Here is a 17,804-nt window from a genome sequence, read left to right as displayed (position 1 = left end):
TTAGAGTCTTTCCAGTTTTTTCCTTTTTTAACAACCTTGTCACGGACAGAGACAAATCTTGGAGTGCCTTTCTAAGGGTGGATTCTTCTAAATGAGTTGAGGATTAGGATCTGTTCTTAAGCTTGGGTCGTTCTTGCCAAATGACCTTCCAAGGATGTTAAGCTCCCACCAGCAAGCAGCCTCTTCACATTGAATCCCACCACCAGGTCTTTCCTGTTCATCCCCGTGCCAAGAAAAGGCCGTGCCTCATTGACATTTCCTTCCTGTATCTGAATTTCCCGTTTCTTTAATTGAATGAAAGAAGGTTCTTGGTGCAAGGTTGAGAAACTCTGCTGTAGGCAAGCTGCTGAGGCAAGCTGCTGTTAATCTATCCACGATGGGCCTAAAACTCTTCTCTTTGTTCCTCCAGAAAAGGAGAGAGAGCCTATTTACCAAGCTCTGGCCAGAATAATAGGTAATAAAATCCTGCTTGCTGGACACATTCAGGGCAAGGACAAAGATCTGGAGTTGAAGTGTGTGTGTTCTTAGTTACACAGTGGGAATCGGAGATTCTTTTTAAGTGGCACCCACTACTTCACCATTTAGAAGATGGTATGAATGTCCTTCTAGCTCCTGCACTGGCGCCAGGCCACCCAGGTTCCAGTTCATGCTCTGCTGTTTATTGGGTAGTCTGAAGCAAGTTGCTGAACTTCCCTGTTCCTCGGTTTCCTCATCCATAAAACGGAGGTAGTAGTGGAAGCCATCTCTTAGGATCATAGTAAGGAGTAAATGGGTGAATCCCACAGAGCGCGTTAACTCTAGTGAGTGTGCAGTGATCGTTGCTGTTATTTTTGCCACCCCCGTGGGGCAGTAGGGAAGCACTGCCTGGGGTCCTGGAGGACCAGCTCTTGGTCTTGGATTTGACCTTGACTTCTCTACATGAAATCATCTCCCTCCTTGAATTGACAGGTTAGACTTGGGGGTTAGTAAGATGCCTTCTGGCGCAGGTGGATCTCCAGCTCGTGGCGAAATGAAGGGGACAGCGTGTAGAGGGAATCTTAGCAGTGACTACTCTTTACGAGCCCTTTCCACTGAGGGATGCCAGGGCTTAAGTGAGGGCTGGAGGTTTTGTTCTTTCCTAGGTGGCATCAAATGAGATTGGATCTAATTGGGGATTTTGGGGATGGCTAGTGGGCTGGCTGGGTGATGGGTCTCTCAAAATTGTACTGTGCCCTTCTTCATTTTTTTAGTCACTCATTAGACAAATGTTTATTGAACACTGCTGATGCACTGTTCCTGACTTGGGAGCTGTGACCTTGAACAGAACCGAGGAAGTCACCCCTGTGCAGCGTACATACTGGCAGGGAAGCCAGGCAACCCACAAACAACGAAATGTGGTGAAAAGAGGGGAGGAGAGTGTTGGCCAGAGGGGGCTGTTTTCAGATGGAATGGCCAAAGAGAGGGCCTCTGCCCAGAAGTGACACCTGAGCAGAGGTCTGATTGGGTGAAGGCAGGACCTGTATAGATAAGTGAGGAAAGAACATTCTGGAACAGCAAATGCAAAGCCTCAATATGGAAACCTGTGTTAGAGGGAGCAAGGAGCACAATGATAGGAGGTAAGATAGCCCAGGGTTCTCTAAGCCAAGGCAGAAGCTTTGTTCGGATTTTCTCTGAGTGAGATGGGAAGCCCCCGTAGCATTTTGAGCAGGAAACGATAGGGTCTCACTCTCCTTTAAATGTCCTCTTCTAGTGCTGTGTTGAGAAAAGACTGTAAGAGACCGGGGGGTGGAGGGGTGACGTGGGACGTGGTAAGAAATGATCAGACATTAAAAAGCCAACAGACTGGATGTGGGATGTGAGAGAACAGTTGAGCGTGCCTCCTGGGGTTTCGGCCCAAGCAGCCGGATTGGTGACGTTAGCACTTTCCCAGAGACAGGGAAGGACCAGATTTAGAGGAGAAATAACTATTGGCTTTTAGGCCTGCATTTGAAATGCCTGTCCCACATTGCAGTGGATGTATCAAGACAGTTTAAAAGATTTTATTTATTTGTGAGACAGAGAGAGAGAAAGCATGAGAAGAGGGAGGGTCAGCGGGAGAAGCAGGCTCCCCACTGAGCAGGGATCCCGATGCCAGACTTGATCCAGACCTCAGGATCATGACCTGAGCAGAAGGCAGTCACTTAACCAACTGAGCCACCCAGGCGCCCTATCAAGACAGTTTAAAATGCAAGTCTAAGATTCAGGGGAGGGAATGGGGTTGAAGACAGAACTGTGGGAAGAAAAAGCCCCAACCGTGAATAAAGCTTACTTACTTTTAAAAATAAAGAACATATATTGATCAGTTTTCTTTTTCTGCTTTTAAGATAGAGTGAGGAGGGGGAGAGAGCAAAGGAGAAGCAGAGGGAGAATCCTAAGCAGAACCTGATGCTGGGGTGGGGAGGGGTGTGAGGTGTGGGTCCCGATCTCACGAGCCTGAGATCCTGACCTGAGCTGAAATCAAGAGTCAGACGCTCAACCAACTGAGCCACCCAGGCACCCCTATTGATTCATTTTCTGATACAAAATAACACATGTGACTCTCTTCCAAGTTTTGAAAAGTTACCTGTAATCCCACCATCCTTGGGTGTATTTCCTTCCAGCCTTCCCCTCCTGCCCCCAACCCCATGAACCATTTTCTCTCTGTGAATTTGTGTATAAATACGAGTTTGGGGGGATTCCTGGGTGGCTCGGTCAGTTAAGCGTCTGCCTTGGGCTCAGGTCCTTGGGATCAAGCCCTGCATCAGGCTCCCTGCTCAGAGGAGAGCACGCTTCTTCCTCTGCCTGCCACTGCCCCGGCTTGTGCTTTCTCTCTCTCTTTCTCTCTGATGAATAAATAAAATCTTTAAAAATAAATATGAGTTTTTGCATGTGTTAGTACTAAATTGAGATTATAATGCATTGTACGTATTTTGTTTTCACTATACAATATATCTTGAGTATTTTTTCATGTCATGAAGTGCTATCTAAAAGCTTTTGAGTGACTGCCATTAGCATTGTGTTCCACAAAATGGATGGAGGTTAATGAATTAAAATAATTGGGGAAGGGACTTTTAATTAACAACTATTGCTGAAATGAAAGTCTTCATGCATACCTCATTGTTTTTCTAAAAGTGGAATTTCTGAGCCAAAGAGCCAAGTGTATAATGCTCAAAACACACCAAAAACTCAGTTCACTCTAAAGAAAGTGAGTTTGCTCCCCTGAAAGGCTGCATAAAATTAAATATCCACTTGTATAATACGTGAGACCTGCTTTATTATATTTCATCAATTCTGGATATTATGATAGAATTTTTTTTTTTTTTCATTTGATAGCCGAAAAGCAGTATTTTAGGAGCACCTGGGTGGCTCAGTGGGTTAAAGCCTCTGCCTTTGGCTCAGGTCATGATCTCAGGGTCCTGGGATTGAGCCCCACATCAGGCTCTCTGCTCAGCAAGGAGCCTGCTTCCTCCTCTCTCTCTGTCTGCCTCTCTGCCTATTTGTGATCTCTGTCTGTCAAATAAATAAATAAAAACTTAAAAAAAAAGGGGGGGAATATTTTAATTTTAATTTTATTTTTACTTTTTTGCACCATATTTCTCTGTTTGGCCAAGTATCACTTCCATATTTTTTGCCCATTTTCTATGTTTATCTTTCTTTACTCTTTATAGAAGACCATTAACATTCTGTTTAATGTTGGAAACATTCCCAGTTTTCTGATACTTTTTAAATTTTGTGTTTTGTTTTGCTTTAACATGGTAGACTTAAAACTTTTATGTAGTAAATAACCGCTTTCCTTTATGTTTTCCTTTGTGTTTAGAAAATCTAAGATCCAATGAATAATTACCCTATATTTATGCATTTTAGGACCTTTTCATATATGTGGGATTTATTTGGATATATTATTTGAGTTGGAGAAAGAAGTTTTTTTCTGCTTGTAGTAGCAGTGTTTTTTTAAAATAATCCATGATGTGTCCCCCATTGATTTAAAGTGCTACTTTTTTTTTTTTTAAGATTTTATTAATTTATTTGACAGAGATCACAAGCAGGCAGAGAGGCAGGCAGAGGGAGAGAGAGAAGCAGGCTCTCTTCTGAGGAGGGAGCCTGATTCAGGGCTCGATCCCAGGACCCTAGGATCATGACCTGAGCCAAAGGCAGCCATTTAACCACCTGAGTCACCAGGCGCCCCTTAAGTGCTACTTTTATTATACATTATTTGTTTATAGATGATGGTGTTTGGTTTTGCATTTTGCTAGTGTAAGTGGGATTTTTTTTTCTTTTCTCCCCACCTAGGTATTGCAGATACATAGCTAAGCTGTGGATTGTTACTAACTTACCATATTACATAGTTCTCTTACTATTTCTAGTTGATTCTCTTGGATTTTCTATATTCAAAATCTTACATTCCAAGATGATGATTTGGTGTTTTCTTTCTCATAGTGTGACTCTAATTGCATTCATTGTTCCAAGCTTCTAGCACCAAGATAAATGATAGTGTTGATAACAGATATCCTTGTCTTGTTCCTCATTTAATAGTGACCATCGTTTTTTTTTTTTTTCTCTAGATGTCTCTACCTTAGTTGGAAGATGCCCCAATCTTGTCCACCTAGACTTAAGGTATTTTTGTTTTCATTTATTTATTTTAAAACAAAAATTGAAAAATCATGACTGCTCATTGAAGGTGGAAAGGATCTTAACTTGTTGAATTGAATGAACCAAACAGTTGGTTATTTCCATTTTCTCCATCTGAACTGATAATGTAGTTCAGTTTGAATCAGTTTGAATCTTCTCTTCTGCTCTGTTCCAGCGATAGTGTCATGCTGAAGAATGACTGCTTTCCAGAATTTTACCAGCTCAACTACCTCCAACATCTCTCACTCAGTCGGTGCTATGATATTGTACCTGAAACTTTACTGTAAGTATTTCATTTTCTAAAAGTAGGAGAAGACAGGGATCAAGAGATGCCACTTGGGGTAGTATTTGTTATTATTAATAGCGGGTGCTTCAAACTTGAACATCTGGAGGGGAGGCAGGTGGGAGGGATGGGGTAACTGCGTGACAGGCATTAAGGAAGGCACGTGATGTGATGAGTACTGGGTGTTGTGTGTAGCTGATGAATGACTGAATTCCACATCGGAAACCAATGATGTACTATGTGTTGACTAATGGAATTTAAATTAAAAAATAAAACTTGAACATCGATATGGGTGTACCACAAATAGGTTAGGGAATTCCAGCAGAACAGAAAAACCAAGACAAAATGTTTTCCTTAAAAAATCTTGGAAAGTTGACTGGGATAGTTTACTGAACATTTATTATTTAGTTAGAAGCAGGTTTAAATATTAGAATACCATACTCTAGTATCTGGAAGACTTGAAAAAGGAAAAATCCTTCTCACCTCCAGGGAGCTCAGAGTATAACTGGGAAGGCAGACCCAGTGGGGGCTTTCCCCCTCAACATTTTTCAAATCAACTCCCATTGACTCTGACAGACTCCCTCTGGGCTAGAGGAAAGTTCTGTAATCTTCTAGTGATGTCTGTCCTGGCCGGTGGTCAAAGAATGGGAAGAATAGCATCACATAAATGGTAAATGTCATGAGTCCAGTGCTATCTTGGAATGGGGGAGACTGAAGTCCAAAAGAGTGAAGTGACTTAACCTGAAGCTATAAAGCGAGTTAAAGGCTAAGTGAGATCTGCATGCTAGGTTTTCTAGATCGATGAAAAAAGTCTAAGAGTCTAATCCAGTTTCTCTTATGAGGGTTAATTTTGTGTCTGCTCAGCAACTTCCGCAAATCAAGGGAGAGCAAAAATTGCTGGTCTTTCTTTTAGAAGGTGCTATTCTCAAGTCATCTTAGGAATAACATTGTCTTTTTATTTTTTAAAAGTTACTTTTTTGGGGCGCCTGGGTGGCTCAGTGGGTTAAAGCCTCTGCCTTCGGCTCAGGTCATGATCCCAGGGTCCTGGTATCGAGCCCCACATTGGGCTCTCTGCTCGGCGGGGAGCCTGCTTCCTCCTCTCTCTCTGCCTGCCTCTCTGCCTACTTGTGAGCTCTGTCTGTCAAATAAATAAGTAAAATATTTAAAAAAAAAAATTACTTTTTATCCCCAAAGGACTGGAAAATCCTTCCTCGTGTAGGATGTAAATGTAAAGCAGTTTTATTGAAAACCACAAGAAGTCAGTGCCATGAATTTGGTCAGGCGCCCTTCTTATTCCAGCCGGTAGACCTTGATTGAAGCCACTGCCCCATGTAGCTCACTGTCCCAGAGAAGGTCGTTTAGCTTCTGGTTCCTATCCAAGAAGCATGGGGAGTTTGAACAAAGAATTTATGTAGTTCACAAATGATTGGTTTGGATCTTCTAAGTTAAGTTGCAAGAATTAATAAATGATACTTCAGCTATATAGGGTTAACTAGTAGAATTAGAAAATCCAGTAATTAGGGACGCCTGGGTGGCTCAGTTGGTTAAGCGGCTGCTTTCAGCTCAGGTCATGATCCCAGCGTCCTGGGATCGAGTCCCACATCGGGCTCCTGGCTCAGCAGGGAGGCTGCTTCTCTCTCTGTCTCTTCCTGCCACTCTGTCTACATGTGCTCGCTCTCTCTCTCTCTCTCTGAGAAATAAATAAATAAAATATTAAAAAAAAAAAAGAAAATCCAGTAATTATATTTTTAATTAATCACTTTAATTAATCTTGGGGCTCAGGGGCTCAGCCAGTATCTTGTTTGAAAAAGCACTGCCTAAAAGGGATGGCAGTCTTTACTTCCATGTGTCTCAGATAGTAGGGTGTGAACTCATGTACAAGGAAGCCTTATTGAAATCTTATGCCCCGTGGTAACCAGAACTCCTGGGAGCCTCTAGTTTCCACCCAGAAAAGCGTCCCTGTCACCCGTCTCTCCTGTCTTGCCCTCTGGGTGTCAGCATCTTTGCCCATGCAGCCCCTGGGGACGACAGTGATCAGTCTTTTTTGGTTGCTTTTCTCAAGAGAATCTGTTCCCATGGCTCACTTCTGTACTTTTTCTCCAGAGAAAGAAGCTAAGCAGGTAATCCCCAGATGCTTTTTCTCAAGCAGAGGCTAAGGGAAGGCTGTGAGCTCTCACAGTTTAGTATTTTTATCCAGTAGGATAAGAACACCTGCTGGGTGGCTCAGTGGGTTAAAGCCTTTGGCTCGGGTCATGATCCCAGGGTCCTGGGATTGAGCCCCACATCGGGCTGTGTTCAGTGGGGAGCCTGCTTCCCACTCTCTCTCTCTGCCTGCCTCTCTGCCTACTTGTGATCTCTGTCAAATAAAAAATTAAAAATCTTAAAAAAAAAAAACAAAAAACAAAACACCTGCGGAGTCCTGCTTGCAGGCAGTGTGAGTTGCTGCTTAAGGGCACAGACCTAAAGTCACAGACCTGCATTTGAACCCTCACTGCCTTGTGACTTGTCCTAACCTTATCTTGAAATAAGAGAAATGGGCTTTGGGAGTTCGGTTACAAATCAGATAACCAAAAAAAAAACGAGGACAGAGAGAAAAAAGATGCTCTCCTTGTACTTCAAGGTAAAAGAGTATGTTTCTTCAGGCATTATGTAAATAGTATGCTGGTTAACCTCATGAATCCATTAAATGAGTTTGCCTATAACCTATCCTTAGAAGTTTCTTAAGATAGACTCTTATTTTCTCTAATTTCATTCTGGCAGCTGATGTACTCAAAATTCACAGTAAGAATTCCAGGATCCTCAATAGTAATTTTGAGAAAGCCATTTATGCTAAAGAATTTTTATTTCTTAGAAGTGGGAAAATAAAATTTGAGTGACTTTCTTCTGTATTGCTAGTGCTTTAGACTACTTGGGAAACTAGGTTTTTCTTCTACAGGGTGTGTCCGCATTGTGTCTAGTCCTTTCGGCCTGAATTGATTTTATTCCAACTATGTCCAGACTTTCTTCTGATCATTCTGTATTTCTCACCCAAGTAAGAAAGCCACACTGGAGCTAGTGAACTGATCTGAGATTGCGAGAGACTAAGTAGAAAGTCTGTGTAGGAGAATTTGTAGTTAGGCATTAATTGTATATGGTTACATACTAACTAATAGTTACATATATAGTTACTAAATAATATTGTTACATACTTACTAATAGATTTTATAAGGAAAATAGGAATGTGTATTTGAGGTAAAGTGTAAACCTATGAGAGGGTCTGTAAGTATCTTTTGTTTACTCAGATGAAACAAAGATACACAAGACATTATCAAACAATGACACACAAAGGTACACGAGACACAAGGACGCCCGTGGCTCTGTTGGTTGGGTGTCTGCCTTCAGCTCAGGTCATGATCCCAGGGTCCTGGGACTGAGTCGATTCGGTTTCCTTGTTTGTTCAACAGGGATCCTGCTTCTCCCTCTGCCTGCCTCTCTCTCTCTGACAAATAAATAAACAAAATCTTAAAAAAAAAAAAAAAAGACATTATCAGTGTTCTTTCATACTTCTTAAAATTGGAAATAATGGCTCTTCATTGCTATTTACTGTCCTTCGGTTGCTTTTCAGTCTAAAGAGATGCTTATAAATTTGTTCTCTTGTGTTGTAAATGACACGTGAATTAAGGAGCTTTTGATGCTTATTTTGTTTCATCCCCTTAAAATTTTAAAAGACTTTCTGGCTTTTCGATTTGGATCATCCCCCGTCCCATGGGATGCAGTTCACTCCTTTCTCACTTAGGATACCTGCATGTCTCTGAGAGTCTGCTGTCATTTCCCTACGCCCACCAAGGCTCCCTCCCAGTGCTGTTGCAAGAACATTCTTCTTCTGCCATCTGCTGCGCACCCTTTGCTCACTCGCACCTGCAGTGTCTGCTTACGACTCTAATTCCATCCACTGTAGAAGGGCTTACAGTTTGGCTAATTCGGATATCCCAGCACCCAGATTCTTATTACAAAGTTCTCAAATACTCGGATTTCACATAAGAGGGATTTAAGATTTAAGGTTGGGGCAGAATTGCTGTCATCTTAAGGGATGTTGCGTATAAACGTCTATGTGCTGTGACCTTTCTTTGCACTCCTGCTGCTGTATTCCAGAGGTTAGTTTACTTTAAGAAGAATGGTACTTCACTATTCCTGATTTTCTTTTTTGGCTGTTGTAACCTCCAGATCGTATGGTCCTTTTATGAACACCAAGCATGTTTATTTTACTTAGATAGTACTTTCAATTTCTAAATTAGCCTTCATCTTTATTCAGCTAATATGTATTAAACATCTGTGGTGTTTAATACACTTGTTGAGTGTAGAATAAATACATTTAGGGGGTAGTGGGATGACCAGGAGGGTGGGTTGAACGTGGAAAGTCCTAAGGCCGGCAGAACAGTTTGAGTTCCGTAAACAAGAGGCAGCATCAAAGGCTTGAGGAATGAGGGGGTGGAAGGGTGACATCATCTTAGCTGAGCTTTAGGAAGATACCTTGGACATTGGCATGTAGAATAGACTGGAAGGAAGAAAGAGAGGAGGACAGGTGACAATTACTATGAAGAAAGTTTGTGATTTTTAGTAATTATCGGCAATATGAAGATACAAAGGATGCTGCTGACACTAGGTCATTGATGTGTTCATTGATCTGCAGTGGGATTTTGTTGATATTCCTAACTAAATATTCCCTTTCCTAAGACTTTGTACTCTATGTCCCAACCTGGAGCAAATACAGATCAGAGAGATGAATTTCTAAGTACAGAGATCGGAGTTAAAGAAGAAAGAATCATTACCTAAAAGTATTTACTTTGGGGAAACAGGCTGCCTTTTTGTGACCAGAATGTCAATGTTGACAGACTTGTATTTCACTTAATGGGAAAGCTGAGAAGAGGATTGGCATATATGCACCAAAAAAAAAAAAAAAAGTAATATGTAGGGAAGTCAGAAGGCTTTCTTTTCCCTCTCATAGAAAAGTGTGACCAGTTACTCCTTTTCTCCATCTGCAGCCAACTACATAGCCTTGTTTATAGTACTTGTGCACAGTCGCTGTTAGGTTTTATCACGGGTAATGGACTTACTAAGAAATTACCGTAACTTCTGCTCATCTCTTGAGAGGAGGAGACTAGTTCAAATAAAGGTCAAGTCCATGCTTGGAAATCACATATAACCTGACGTGATTCAGTAAATCCTCTGATTTTAAATCAAGAATAGAGAAGGGAAACAACGATGGTTGGATTTTCAATAAACCTCAGTGGTTAAGTTGTGAGAAAACATCTAATTAAATACACCTGCGTGGGCCCTAAGGCCATGTTGTCCAGGCTGTGATCCACGCTCTCTGGTTTCACTCACCTTTGCTGTTTTCTCGGGTCATGGATGGCACGTGGGGTTTTCAGTGGGCGCTGTATAGACTCTGATACAAATGGTAAAAATTGGGTCATGTAACTCGAGTGGATCAGTCACCATAGATCCTGCTACTCTGAAAGGTCTCTCTTCCTTTCCAGTGAACTTGGAGAAATCCCCACACTAAAAACACTACAAGTGTTTGGAATTGTGCCAGACGGTACCCTTCAGCTGTTAAAAGAAGCCCTTCCTCATCTACAGATTAATAGTTCCCATTTCACCACCATCGCCAGGCCGACCACTGGCAACAAGAAGAACCAGGAGATCTGGGGCATCCGATGCCGGCTGACGCTGCAGAAGCCCAGTTGCCTGTGAAGTATTTATGGCAGAGTGGTGTCCCCTCTTTTCTTTGGAACAGGGAAAATGGGCAAGAAGCCCGCCTGCTGAAGCGCTCGGCTCTTTTTATTCTTGGTCTTCCCTTTGCCTGCCTTCGACAAGTATATTAGACAACCGTTTGAGAGTGAAAACGATGAAGTTTTGCTTTTTCTCAATAACCAGAAGAGCTTCGGTCACTGCTTCTGTGCGCTTACGAGCCCAAGTTTAAGGCCCTTTTAGGAGAGCCTGTAATTTCAGGATAACGTTAAGCAGCAAGATTTGAGCCACCTCTTTCAAGTGCCCTTCTTGTTCCGTCTGATTAGAATCAAGCGTAAGAATCACCACCAGCAAATCCTTTTCACGATCTGTGTGGTAACTTTCTTCTATTTAATTTCTCAGTATTGCCTTATGAGACGTAGATTGGTAGAAGTGTTTGTATTGTGAACGGAACAAAAGGAGAATCGTAGGATGGTTGCATTCGTGGCAGTCTCTTCCGGAGATTGCAGAACAGACCTTTCAGCTCTGCCTTTAGATTTGAAATTAGGTTCATGGAAACAGAGCCCTGGGCAATTCATCTTGAAACCTCAATGAGAAATAGCCATCAGAGGCAAAGAGTTGGTCCAGCATCTGAAGGCTCAAGCGGCTGTTTTCCGTGCTGGGTTGATCTGGACTGTCCTCTAATGAATATCCGTGAAGTTTCCTTCATGTGTTGTGTTCCCAGAATGCCGAATTGTGGCCTTCTAACTTTACGATCAAATGATGTTAACGTGCGTTCTTTAGCTTTTAAGATGACTCGCTGTGTTTTAGAAAGGTGATAGTAGCCAGTCTTTATTCTTGAAACATTGGCTGAAATGCCAAACTGAAACTGCCTGCCATTTTCCCTTATTGCCAAGGTTCTTCAGGTTATTTTTATATGACTCTGGAATCAAGTATTTTAAATTGCCTTCTTTAAAAAAAAAAAAAAAAAAATTTATCTCCCATAATACTTGTTGGAAAGTCATTGTTGTCTAAATTTCCTGGACCTAGAGTTCCAGGAGAGCTACGTGTTTGTTCACCCAGAAATACACGCTCGAAGTAGGTGTGGGCTTCAAGCGGTTTCAAAGCAGTAAGACAACTTGAAACTACGTTAAAGTTAAGATTTGGGTGTGGAATCTTTGGATGGCAACAGTGATTTTTTTTTTTTTTAATGGTGTCTAGAAGAAAAAAGATTAAATTCTACCTAAACAACAACAACGACCCAAAAAAAACACTGCTTTCTTTGAATTGATGACCTTCCCATATGTTTAAAATGGAACAAAAGGAGCTAAAACCTGTTATTTCTAGTAACATTAATTGTTTTTAAATCAGACTTTTCAAGTGTTGGAAACAACGATATGAAGTGCCCTTATCTGCTCAGACCTAAGGAAGAACATTTTAAAGTGGCCTTGTACGGGAAATGATTATGTTTCAATTTTGTACTCATTAAAAAGTGCTAAATATACTACATGAAATTATTGTTTACAGATTAGTGACAAGGGCTGATGATAGGATCCATTTGGACTGTGATTTCCAGATGCCCTCAAACATACAGTACTTCCAAACTCAAGTCCAGCCATAAGCTATTTTTGTATGTGATTTCTACTTTTATAGACCTGTTTTAAAATAAAACACATTTTTATAAAAATGAGTACTTTGGCTAAGTTGCATTCCTTTGGTCTTTCTCTTTTTTTTTTTTTTTTTTTTTTTTTAAGTGCTCTAGTTAGAAAGCCCTTGTTGTGGTGTGTCCTTGCTATAGTGTGCTCTGGGTCATAGCCCTCTAGTTAAAGACCTACAAAACTAGCCTAAGTGGACCTTTTTGTTCCATCTACTTCATATTTTTTTGTCAAATTAAAATGATAGTGTATAATGCTTTCTGAGAAGGTGTTAAGTAAGGCTTATTCTAAACCTTTAAAGTGCTTCTAAAATAGTAATATTTATAAAACATTTGAAATTCAGGTGACTAATGTGATACTCAAGTACTAATAAAAGGTAGCAAGTGGCACTTGTAAAATTTAGACTGGACCAGCTTACACTGTATATTTTACTCTCGTTAGGAAACTGACTGGTTCACTCTATACCTAAGAGGTCTTGGGAATTCATTCCCTCTGAACCATCCATTCAAATGGTAGAATAGTGATTCTTGCTAAACATCACCTTTTTTTTTTTTTTCTGTTTTTGGTTATGCTCTGTTATCACTTTTAGGCTTCCTTAATTATGAAAAATGTCAAATACATACAGAAATTAGAGACTGTTATGAACTTCATCACTTTTGTCATTAACTTACATCCTATCTCATTTTAGCCATCATCCCAACCCCCCCACACCCCCACCTGCTCAAATTACTTTGAAGCAGAATTATATTTTAGTATATACATCAGAATTTAGTATATACATATACTAGTATATAGTATATATATACACATACACTAAGTACAAAAATTTAGTATATATATCAGAAAGAGATTAATTCTGCCACATTAAATGTCAAGATGCTGTAGAAAATTCCCTAGTGGGTCTCAAGTGCTTTCCTTACACGGGTTTATTTCGATGAGGCCTCAGACGTAAGGCATGATCTACACGTGCACTTGATTGACACTCTCTTGAGTCTCTTTGGGTCCTCCCTCCCCCCCCCCACAGCTTTTTTTCCTTACAGTTTGTTTACTGAAAAAAAGAGGTTGTCCTGAGTTCAACATTGTGACTGTTGACATGATCCCTGGAGTGATATGTAACAAGTTCATCTGCCCCCTAGTTCCATAAATCGGTAGTTAGATTCAGCAGCAAAAAGCCCTAAACCAAGGGGGATTTTGCTACCCAGGAGACATTTAGTACTATCTGAAAATATTTTTGGTTGTCCCAAGCAGAGAGGTGCTGTTGGCGTCTAGCAGGTAAGAGACGATGGGTGCTGCTAACTAACCATCTTACAATACACAAGACAGCTCCCCACCACAAAGTATTTTCTGGTTCAAAATATCGGCAGTGCTGGGGTTATGAAACCCCAATCCCAAGGCTGATCTTACAAGTTCCTTTCTCGGTGAATCAATTCTTGCTAGGTGGTATTGTGTTCTTCGGTCAAGAGGCACCTAACATCTGGCTGTCATTCTTTGCATGTTTCTAACATCTGCCTGTGGCCCTTGATTCCTCCCCTCTCCCATATCCACAAGTGCCAGAGATCTGAATTTGTGGATAAGGTAACTTGTATCTCTTCCATCCTGGTGAACTTGATTTCAGTCCAACATTTACTGAAGACCTACAATGTGGAAGATACTGTGAGGGGCAGCACCCGGGAGGGTGCAGAGCATCTGAGGAAGGGCACAATAACCAGACACTGGGAAGACTAGAAAGAAACCCCTTTCCACCGGCTACCCTAACCTTGCCCAGAACAAGCAAGAAGGCAGTCGCCTCTTTTGTCTTCCCCTCCCAAACTAGCCGAATATCCAAGGAAGTCCAAAAAAGACTCTTCATCTTGAGGCCAACCCTTGTAAAGCTCTAGATTTTGGCAATATTTCACACTGCTTTTAGAGTGGATAATCTACAATAACCCATTTAAAATCCTCATGGAACTATTTAAAAATCAATACAATGATTTTGTGAGAAATCATTCCACAAAGAGAAGTTTGAAGAAAAGATCTGAGGCAAGAGGAAATAGCTATATAATCAAAATGTAATTACCAAAGATAATTTAAATAGATTGTTTTCCTGTGAAAGCCAAGAAGAACCAGCCTAATGTGACATCATTCAAGCCCTCTTCATCCATTTGAAGATAGTAAGTGTGGAAAATAAACAGCATTTGTAGTTGGGGGAAATGTCTATTTAGAAGGACAGTTTGTAAAAACCTTGTTCTCAAATACTGTCCTACTTATTTCAGATACCCATATCAGATCCCCCCTACACACACACCGTAAGGAAAGAATGTTAAATTTCAGTATGTTAAAACTATTGCTTAGTATTATAATTAGCAGTTTCTTCCCTAGCTGTTGTCAGTCTTTATTCATTGAGCAAAAGTACAGATGAGAACTTATTGTCCCCACTCCTGAGGAATTCACAATTAAATGGTATCAAACATTGTATCTTATTCGGATCCCTTCTGTAGTTTTTTCAGGATCTCAAATTTTTATTTTTTTAGCTATTGATATTCGGTTTTAGAAAGGGAGAAATGGGGGCTCCTGGGTGGCATGGTGGAGTAAGCATCTAACTCTTGATTTGGGCTCAGGTCATGATCTCACAGTGGTGAGATCAAGTCCCACATTGGGCTCCGTGCTCAGTGTGGAGCCTGCTGGTGACTGTCTCTCCCTCTGCCCTTCCCCACCACGTTCTCTCTCTCATTAATAAATAAATCAATGTTTTTATGAACAAAATTAGCTCTAACCCATGCCTTTACTATCCTATAAAATACTCAAAATATTTTTTCTAATTTTCTCTTTAATTCCCCTTGTTTAGTCCGTAATTTTCTTTAAAAAAAAGTATCTTAAAGTCCATGACACTTAAAAAAGTACTCTTCATATTTTCCCTTAGTGTACAAAACTTAATAAGCCTTCTCATTGACTTGTATCCTAATCCCTTCATGCTTATTTTTAATGTTAAAAGTCAAGAACACACTGCATTTGAAGTAAATTCTTCCTTGTAGCTCAGTAATTCATCAGTATATTTACTCCTATCTCTTCCCTCTCATATATCTAATTATTTTCATTATATCATTTATATGTCATGATATCCTGGGGATCTTTCTGCATAATTATCCCTACTTATATGCATACTATCCCTACATATAATGACATATATATTATGTCACATTGGCACAATGGAATGGATTTTTTAGTAATTTAAATCCTGAATTACCTCTTGTTTTTAAGTCCTTTTTTTGTTTGTTTTTTGTTTTTTTTTTAATTATTTTTTTTAAGATTTTATTTATTTATTTGTCAGAGAGAGAGAGAGAGTGCACAAGCAGGCGAAGTGGCAGGGAGAGGCAGAAGGAGAAGCAGGCTCCCCGCTGAGCAAGGAGCCAGATGTGGGACTGTAACCCAGGATGCCGGGATCATGACCTGAGCTGAAGGCAGCGGCCCAACCCACTGAGCCACCCAGGCGCCCTTTAAGTCCTTTTTTAAAACTGAAGTACAGTTGACATAAGTTTCAGGTGTGCATCAGGTTGATTTGACAATTATACGTTACAAGCATTCATGGTTGTTAAGTATAGTCACCATCCGTCACCATAGAACCTTATTACAGAATTAGTAGCTATATTCCCTATGCTGTACTTTCCATCTCTATGACTTATTTTATGACTGAAATTTGTACCTCTTAATCCCCTTCACCTACTGTGCCCAACCCCCTATGCCTTCTCCCCTGTGGCAACTAGCAGTTTCTTCTCTGTATTTGTGAGTCTGTTTCTGTTTTGTTTGTTCATTTTCTTTTTTAGATGACACATTTAAGTGAAATCATATGATACTTGTCATTCTCTGTCTGACTTATTTCCCTTGGAGTAATACCCTTTAGGTCTGTCCATGTTGTCACAAATGGCAAGATTTAACTTCTGTAGGTAAATAATATTTCTTTGTCTACCATATCTTTACCCATTCATCTATCGATGGACACTTAGGTTGCTTCCATATTCTGGCTATTGTAGATAATGCTGCAGGGAACACAAGGGTGCATACATCTTTTTGAATTAGTGTTTTTATTTTCTTCAATAAATATTCAGAAGTGGTATGGCTGCATTATATGGTTGTTTTATTTTTAATTTTTTAAGGAGCTTTCACACTTTTACATAGTGGCTACATCAATTTACATTCCCACCAACAGTGTACAAGGGTTCCCTTTTCTCCACGTCCTTGCCAACACTTGGCTTTTTTTTTTTTAAGATTTTATTTATTTATTTGACAGATCACTAGTTGGTGGAGAGGCAAGCAGAGAGAGAGAAGGACGCAGGCTCCCTGCTGAGCAGAGAGCTCGATGCGGGCCTCGATCCCAGGACCCTGAGATCATGACCTGAGCCGAAGGCAGAGGCTTTAACCCACTGAGCCACCCAGATGCCCCAACACTTGGCTTTTTTAAAATAACCACTCTGACAGGTGTGAGGTGATACATATTGTGATTTTAATTTGCATTTCCCTGATGAGTGATGTTGAGCATCTTTTCATGCGTCTGTTGAGCATCTGTATGTCTTTGGGAAAATGTCTGTTTGGGTCCTCTACCCATTTAATCATATTATTTTTGGTATTGAGTTCTGTGAGTTCTTTCTTTATTTTGGATAATATCCCCTTATTGGATATGTCATTTGCAAATATCTTCTCCCATTTACTACTTTTTTTTTTTTTTTTTTTTGGTGGTTTCCTTTGCTATACAAAAGCTTTTTATTTTGATGCAGTTCCATTTGTTTGGTTTTTTTTTTTGCTTTTGTTGCCCTTGCTTGAGGAAACCCATCCAAACAAATACCGCTAAAACTGGTGATAAAGTGTTTACTGCCTATGTTTTCTTTTAGGAGTTTTGTGCTTTCAGGTCTTTCTTACATTTTATCATTCCGTTTTCGAGCTAATTTTTGTCTCAAGTGCAAGAAAGTGCTGTATTTCATTCTTGTGCATGGGGCTGTCCGGCTTTCCCTCACTATTTATTGAAGAGGCTATCTTTTCCCCATTGCATATTGCTGCCTCCTTTGTCAGGGATTATAGTGCATCCTTGAACCAAATGGCTTTGAACTTTATGGGACCACTTATATGCATAGTTTTTGAATAAATATATTGGAAAAATTTTTTAGAGATTTGTGACAATTTGAAGAAATTCTCAGATGACCCATGTAGCCTAGAAATATCAAACAAAAGTTTAGGAAGTTAAATCTGTCACAAGTGCATAAAGATATGTAGATATTAGTCTATTTCATCAATTACTACCATAAAATAAACACAAACGTATTACAAAATGTTAAAATTTATCAAAACTTACATAAGCACACACAGACTGTACATGGTGCAGTTGAAAGAAATGTAAACAATGTGAAGACGCGGTTTTAAACCCTAATTATAAAATTAACTGTAGTTTGGACTGTGCCATTGTGGTAAATTTATAGCCACCTGCTGCTGCTACTGCTCTGAGCTCAAGGGTTGTGGGTATTCACGTAAACGACCACGTGAGGCTAATAATCTCATGGGCAGTGCAT

General features: G+C 40.2%; 1 protein-coding gene across 1 annotated transcript in view; it reads left to right on the top strand.

The window, feature by feature from the left end:
• The window catches only part of SKP2 (S-phase kinase associated protein 2), a 34,037-nt gene extending 21,732 nt beyond the window's left edge, over positions 1-12,305 (top strand). The window contains exons 8-10 of the mRNA XM_044232712.1: positions 4,560-4,611; positions 4,802-4,909; positions 10,426-12,305. Of these exons, the coding sequence (XP_044088647.1) occupies positions 4,560-4,611; positions 4,802-4,909; positions 10,426-10,639 (374 nt within the window). The 3' untranslated portion in view covers positions 10,640-12,305. The remainder of the gene's footprint in view (positions 1-4,559; positions 4,612-4,801; positions 4,910-10,425) is intronic.
• The last annotated feature ends 5,499 nt before the right edge of the window (positions 12,306-17,804 follow it).

Source organism: Neovison vison, chromosome 1 (genome assembly GCF_020171115.1).
Source record: "Neovison vison isolate M4711 chromosome 1, ASM_NN_V1, whole genome shotgun sequence".
In the NCBI taxonomy this organism is placed as follows: domain Eukaryota; kingdom Metazoa; phylum Chordata; class Mammalia; order Carnivora; family Mustelidae; genus Neogale; species Neogale vison.
The sequence above is the reverse complement of the archived record's forward strand: the minus strand, read 5'-3'. Positions and strand labels throughout refer to the sequence as shown.